Consider the following 7,111-nt stretch of genomic DNA (forward strand, 5'->3'; position numbering starts at 1 on the left):
TCTGCACCTCACTTGCTTCTTTCTGTTCCCCTCTGGGCACTTTGTGCACCCCGCACCCCTCTTTCTGCACCTTTCTTCCCGGCCGTTTTCTGACTTTCTGAACCTCTCTTGCCTCTTTCTGTTCCTCTGTTGCATCTTTCTGCACATCTCTTGCTTCATTCTGTACCATCCGAGCCTCTTTTAGCAACTCTGTTGCTTCTTTCTGCACTTCTCGTCCTTCTTTCTGCACCCCTCCTGCCTCTTTCTGTACCCCTCTTGCCTCTTTGTTCACCTCTGTTGGTATATTCTGCACTCAGAACAGTGACCGCCCCCATGGAGGGACGTGTACTGATGCGGATTTTCTCCCATGTGGGGTTCCCCAGAGAGGTGGTGCCTCATAGGGGCACTCATTTTATTTCCAAATCTATGAAGTCCCTGTGGGAGGAGTGTGGGGTAACTTACAAGTTTACGACTCCTTACCACCGCCAAGGTAATGGGCTAGTTGAGGGATTCAACCAGACCCTTAAGGGCAGGATTATGGGCCTAGAGGAGCCCATGAGGCATAAGTGGAAGGTCTTCTTGCCATGCTGCTGTTTTCTTACAGTGAGGTGCCACAGAAGTCCTTAGGGTGCAGTCCCTTTGAACTGCTCTATGGTCACCCGGTAAGAAGACCTCTGAGTCTGGTCAAGGAATGCTGGAATCTATCTCCCAGGAAACCTCCCCAGGATGTGTTTAGTTACATGCTGGCCTTTAGGAACCAGACTTGGCATTTTAGAGAACTTGCTGAGGCACATCTGAAGCCAGCCAGGAAGAGATGAAACTCTGGCACGATCAGAATGCCACTCAGATTGAGATTCAGCCTGGTCAAAAGGTTTGGGTCATGGCCCCAGTGGAACCCTGTGCACTCCAGGATAAGTGGACCGGCCCCTTTGAGGTGGTAGAGCGCAAGAGTCCTGTTACCTACATGGTGGACTTGCGGTCTCCCAGGAACCCCTTGTGGGTCCTGCATGTTAACTGCCTGAAGCCCCACTTTGAGAGGTCTGTAGTGGGCACGCTTCTGGCCACAGATGCTGGAATGGAAGAGGAGAGTGAGCCTCTGCCTGACTGGCTGTGTGTAGAGGAACAAGATGGGTCAGCGGAGGGTGTGGTCCTCTCCACCACACTGACCCCTGAGCAGCAGAGCGATTGTCGCCAACTGTTGGGGCAATTCAGTGATCTGTTCTCCCTGGTGCCCAGTGTCACTGATTGGTGCATCCATGACGTAGACACGGGGGACAGTCCCCCTGTTAAGCCCAAGGCTTACAGAGTGACTGACTGGGTCAGGGCAGACATTAAGAAGGAGGTCTCCAAAATGTTTGCTTTAGGGTTAATTGAGTCCTCTAGCAGCCCTTGGTCCAGCCCCGTGGTCCTGGTACCAAAAGTTGCAGCACCTGGTGCCTCCCGAAAACTTTGGTTCTGTGTGGACTACTGAGGTATCAATTCAGTCAAGAAGACTGACGTGCACTCCATCCCCAGAGCTGATGAGCTCATAGATCAGTTAGGGTCTGCACGGCACCTCAGCACGTTTATTTTGACGTCTGGTTAGTGGCAGATCGCCTTGACCGATGGGGCAAAGGAGAGGTCAGTATTCTCCACATCAGATGGACTCTACCAGTTCCAGGAGATGCCCTGTGGGATGAAGAATGCCCCTGCCACCTTTCAGAGGTTGGTCAACAGGCTGTTGGTTGGGCTGGAAGATTTCAGTGCCGCCTACCTGGATGACACTGCACTGTTTAGTTCCATCGCAATAGTTGCGTGGCTATTGCCAGATCCAGGAGATCATGGACTGTCAAAATGGTCAGAGTGGGGATGCATTTCTGTGGGCGATTTCTATTGCAATGAAACCTTCCTCACATTTAGGGAGGCCAATATTTGCAATACGCAAATATTCCACGCACCTTACTGGAGATAAGGAACACTTTTCCAGAGAAACCAGTAGAATCATATACATTAATCGCAATCCTAGGGGCTTAATATCAATTCTATACTGAGCGCTCAAGGCTGGTCAGAAAGGAAATGTCACGCAGGTCAAGGATAGGTGGTCAATAGACTTGCCAACGCCACTCACGGATATTGAATGGAAGAGAGTATTTGCACAGGTAAGGGATGTAGCTAGCAATGCCTGTTTCATGGTCATACAATTCATCTATCTGCCCCGCACATATATGACACCAGATAGACTGACGTAAATCAATATGGCATACTCTGCTGGTTGCCCGGGCTGTGGCATGGAACTGGCACTCGGCTCTGGCAATACTGGAGGGGGTACTGGAGATACTTAGAATAAACTACGGGTCTGCGAGAATTGGAGATGATAACGCTGCCTTAACCACACCTACATCAAATCAAAAGAGCACCACACTGGTCAAGGGGAGCCACAATCAGGGTGTGCTACAAGACATGTGCAATTTCAGTCCACAGAGTGAGCCTCTGATAGATCAGACTCCATTAGTAAGTCATAAAATGGAGGGGGACCTAACCGACCATCAGTCACCCAACACAATATGCACTTGCTATATGAGTTAACACATGGTCGTCAAAATAAACTGCTAGAACTCTAGTCCATACAATATCAACTGATATACTTCAGATTGCCCAGTTAATTGATGCTTTGTTCTGCCATGCCCTTACGTTTTTGAGATGGTTGTAGATGTACATGCCTAACAGCGAAATGTAAATTTAGTTTGGTTGTAACGAAATAAAAAATATACACAACCTTGTATGTTATTAGCTTCAGAGCGCACAGCGAGTACTTGAATGAACGCAACTATCAAAATTAGATATTTGTTGAAATGTGTACTAGTCTGAGCATTGTCTGCTAAAACTGTAATGCAACACTATGGTTATCTGAAATATACTGATATAGCTATCCCGCAATAAAAAGTATTGAAAACAATTAAAATAAAAGAAGAGATTGGGTTGTACTAATGGTTTAGGTGGTGCTCCACTAAAGACAGAATCTGAATTCAATTATTATGGAATCAAAAGGTGAGTCAAAAGAGTAAATCACTAATCAATCACAGATCACAATCGTACCTTATCTCCCCTGTGATTCAGATCTATAGTGCCCAGGTCAAGATCGCTGCTTTGTATGGCACTGAGTTGTAGGGTTACTACAACTGTTCACTTCTTGGTGTGGGTAAACATATCTTTAAAAGGACTTCTGCCTGCCTGGGCATGGGTCTCCACTTCTGCCATTTAAATTGGACCTTGCCCTTAAGTGCATTATGGAGATTGTTAATTGTAATGCACTGGGTTCGGGTATGGTCCACAGAGGATTTAAAGCTGTACAGAGAAGTCCTAAGTGCGATCATAGCCTTAAAAGATTCACTAATAATACCCTGTCTGGTGTACATTAAACAGACTTTAAGAGTTTGGGGTTGGATAGGCTATGGAGTGTCTTCTAAGCCATCAACAGCAATGTCAAAGATTCTGTCACGAGGGCATACACGGCAGCCGTGGCCCATGCAGGTAAGAGCAGTGGGCTGGTGAGGACGGGTGGGGGGGATTTCAACAGATGATGAGGGAGAATTAATTCTTTTTTTAATTTTCCCAACGTCGTTGTCAGTCGAAATCCCCTCCACCCGGTCCCACCGCTCTTACCTGCACGGGCCGTGGCTGGTACACAATGCATCTTTCAGAGAGTCCACTGACTCTACAGGTAGCAGGACCAAAGCCTTTCTTACACAAAAAAATGTATTAGAATTCATGTACATCCTGTATTATGCAAACCCGCCTTGGGCACGTCCCCTTTTCCTCCATGTCCCTTATGGTGTTCTTCCACTGCCCACTTTCACATCACTATAATCCCTGTTGACTGGCAAGTCAGATCTCTGAAGGGTCTGCTGTTCTACAGATGAATCGGAGGAGCATTTGTTTATTTTTTTGTAGTACATATTTTAGATGGAGATCTTAGTATATTGCATAGTGTTGGGCTTTGGGCTGACTGATAGCTGAGAATATAGAAAAATGCTACAAACTCGGTTGTGTTGTTTGCAGTGTCCAAATTCATCATATCTGCATGACTGATGCGTTAGAGGACCATAGCCCCTGCTTAGACCCTAGTGTCTGTAATAGCAAAGGTGGCTTTTATTGCCTGTAGGATAAAACTTAAATATTACTAGTAGGTTACTGTTGTCTTGAATACTGATATTTTACTGCTCCAGCTGCTTTGAACTTGATACTACATGCTGATGATTTTGTCAGTTGTAACTTAAAATTTAATTCAATTGTATCTAATATGTTATGAATTTTGTATGTGTCGATGATTTTTGTCAAATTCGAACAGAAAACAAATTTGGAATTTGGACTGCCAAATTTAACCTTCAGACACAGACCTTTCATCCACTTCCACGTCATTTCTTCTGGGAATGAATTTTGGTCTGTCAGTAAAAAGTCCTATCATTGCAGTCATACAGTCTCATTTTTTCCTGTGACTCTTTTCAAAGCCCGTTTGACTTCCTGGTTTCTTAGGCTGTAGATGAGCGGGTTCAACATGGGTATCATGACTGCGTAGAAGACTGAGGCCACCCTGTCCTTGGTGGTGGAGGTCTGGGAGGCAGGCTTGGCGTACATGAAAATAAGAGTCACATAGAGCAGAGTCACACAGACGGAGTGGGATGAGCAGGTGGAGAAGGCCTTCCATCTCCCCTCCGAGGAGCGTATCTTCAGGACCGTCAACACAATGTGTAGATATGAAATGAGAACCATGACAAAGGCTAATATTATAAGGACTCCAGCCACTAAGACCAGCACCATCTCATTGATGATGGTGCTGGAACAGGACAGCTTTAAGATTGGTGGGATATCACAGAAGAAATGTGAGATCTTATTGGAATTACAGAAAGGTTGCATGAAAGTGAACGTGGTTTGTATGAGGGCATTGAGGATGGCCAATGAATATATAAAAACAATGAAGAGAACGCAGACTTTGTTGTTCATGATGACTGGGTACAGCAATGGATTACAAATGGCTAGGTATCGATCATAAGCCATGACCGGGAGCAGGAAAACTTCTGTGCTTCCAACTGTAAATATTAAAAACATCTGTGTTGCACATCCTGGAATTGAAATTGCTTTTTTCGTGGAGATAAAGTTGATCAACATGATTGGGACAGTAATTGATGCTCCACTGACATCTATAAAGGACAGATTCCAGAGCATGAAGTACATCGGGGTGTGAAGATGGGGTGTCACACTGATCAATGTCATGATCCCTACGTTGCCCACCAAGGTTACAACATAAACCATGAGGAAGAAAAAAAAGAGTAGCAGCTGCAGTGATGGGTCTTCAGTAAGTCCTAAGAGAATAAATTCTGATATCAAAGTCCAGTTTCCTGTCTGCATCGATTCAGATTTAGGAACCTTTCATGGAAGAAAAAAAACATAAAAATGTGTAGTGAGAGAAAAAAATCAAAGAAGAGAATTTTAGAAACTTGACATGGCACATGATTGTCAGGTATTAAGAGACGTAATAAAACATACATATCATTTTATCAGCATCTGACAATCTTTATTTGGTTCCCTCATCCATTAAAGATAAAAATCATTACATCAAAAATTATTAACACAAGTTAAAATACAACCATTATTGAAACAGTAATGATTTAAAAATTAATTTTGTTATAACACATTAAAAGCAGTCAGGACAGACACAATGGACTAAATCAGCTATTCACATCCCAGAAATACTCACTATTCATTGAAGACACATTTACAGCTTCAATAGGGTAACTTATAAACCTTCCGTATTTTTTTCTGCACTTTACTGATTTTAAAAAACTCCAAAGCAAACCTCCTGTCTACCAAGTTGCTGCAGATACAATAAGGCTTCATTACATTTCCTAAAGCCTAGACATTTTAAAATCGGTTTGTGAAAAATAATAAAATAATACCTATAAAATGCACAAAAGAACAAAACGGTAATGATTGAGCAATGATAAACATCGCCCTGAAAACACAAAATTATCCACACAGTGCCAGCCCTAAATTCAGCAAAACAGAAGAGATCTTTCCCATCTAGTAAGATCCATAGCAAGAAAGGACCCTGGCTCTGCGATGCTATGGTACAATCCCTACCTTCACGGAGCTTTTGTGAAATTCTTGGTCCAATCGTTTATTCAGACATAAATCCTGACCTTCCAATAGTTTGTCCGAACTGACTAGAGAATGTGGTGCAGAGAATGAATCAGACAAGCCTATTTCATTGAGCATTTTGTGTATAGTTGAACCAGGATTTAGAGAGGGCCCTATCAAGTTTAAGGCAGTCTTAGATAACCTCCCTATTGAAACTAGCCTCAGCGTTGGCCCAAACGCTAAGCTATTACAGAAGTGAACCCAACCTAATCCAATCCGAAACGTAGGGTAAATTCAGCTCTGCTGGAGAATAAAGTCGGAGCTAGATGGCTGAAAACTAACCCTGGGCTTACAACTACGCTACGCTGGCGGAGAATGCAAAGTTTGTACTAATTTTGAGCACCCTAAGGCTCACCCTGACCTAGGGACGTGAAAGTGAAAAAAGTTAAAAAGGTGACCCGGTCGGGGTCCGGTACGAGGGAGTCACAGGTTCCAAGAGGGTGCCTGGCGTCGAGAGCGGTGTGCTAATTACGCCTCCACCCCCCTCCCGTGACCCATGGTGCAGATCTCAATCTTCCTACAAGTGCAGAAACCTGAAATTGGCAAGCCTCCTAAACCAGGAGTAACCGGGAATGAGCAATTGCTCTTTCCTTAATGCACTTTTGTCACCTTTTTAACTTTTTTCACTTTCACGTCCCTAGGTCAGGGTGAGCCTTAGGGTGCTCATACCGCCAGGGTTTAGCATATTTAATGGTCCTGATGTATGCCTGGTAAACTTACACCGTTTTATAGGCAGAAACATGTTGACTGACGTTATTATTAGTTGGAATTAACCAAACAGTTAATTTTGGATAAATCCCCAACACATAATTTTTTTTTTATCTGTGTCCTAGTGATCTACAAATCAGGGGGCAGATTTATGATGACTGGTGCATCCCCAGGGATGCGCCAGTCATCCTGCGCCGCTGCTCCGCCACCCATGGTGCACCGCATTTACAATGCGGCGCACCATGGGGCA

General features: G+C 44.3%; 1 protein-coding gene across 1 annotated transcript; it reads right to left on the reverse strand.

Annotated features, from left to right (window-relative positions):
* Positions 1–4,428: 4,428 nt before the first annotated feature.
* Positions 4,429–5,364, reverse strand: LOC144761399 (olfactory receptor 5AP2-like). The gene has a single exon (XM_078646794.1). It carries the CDS (start codon positions 5,362–5,364, stop codon positions 4,429–4,431), a length of 936 nt encoding a protein of 311 aa, XP_078502920.1.
* Between the last annotated feature and the right edge of the window lie 1,747 nt (positions 5,365–7,111).

The sequence above is a fragment of the Lissotriton helveticus genome, chromosome 1_1, assembly GCF_964261635.1.
Source record: "Lissotriton helveticus chromosome 1_1, aLisHel1.1, whole genome shotgun sequence".
NCBI lineage: Eukaryota > Metazoa > Chordata > Amphibia > Caudata > Salamandridae > Lissotriton > Lissotriton helveticus.

Excerpts from the sequence above, each read along its gene's own strand:
- LOC144761399 (XM_078646794.1), bottom strand. The coding sequence starts at position 5,364 with ATGCAGACAGGAAACTGGACTTTGATATCAGAATTTATTCTCTTAGGA.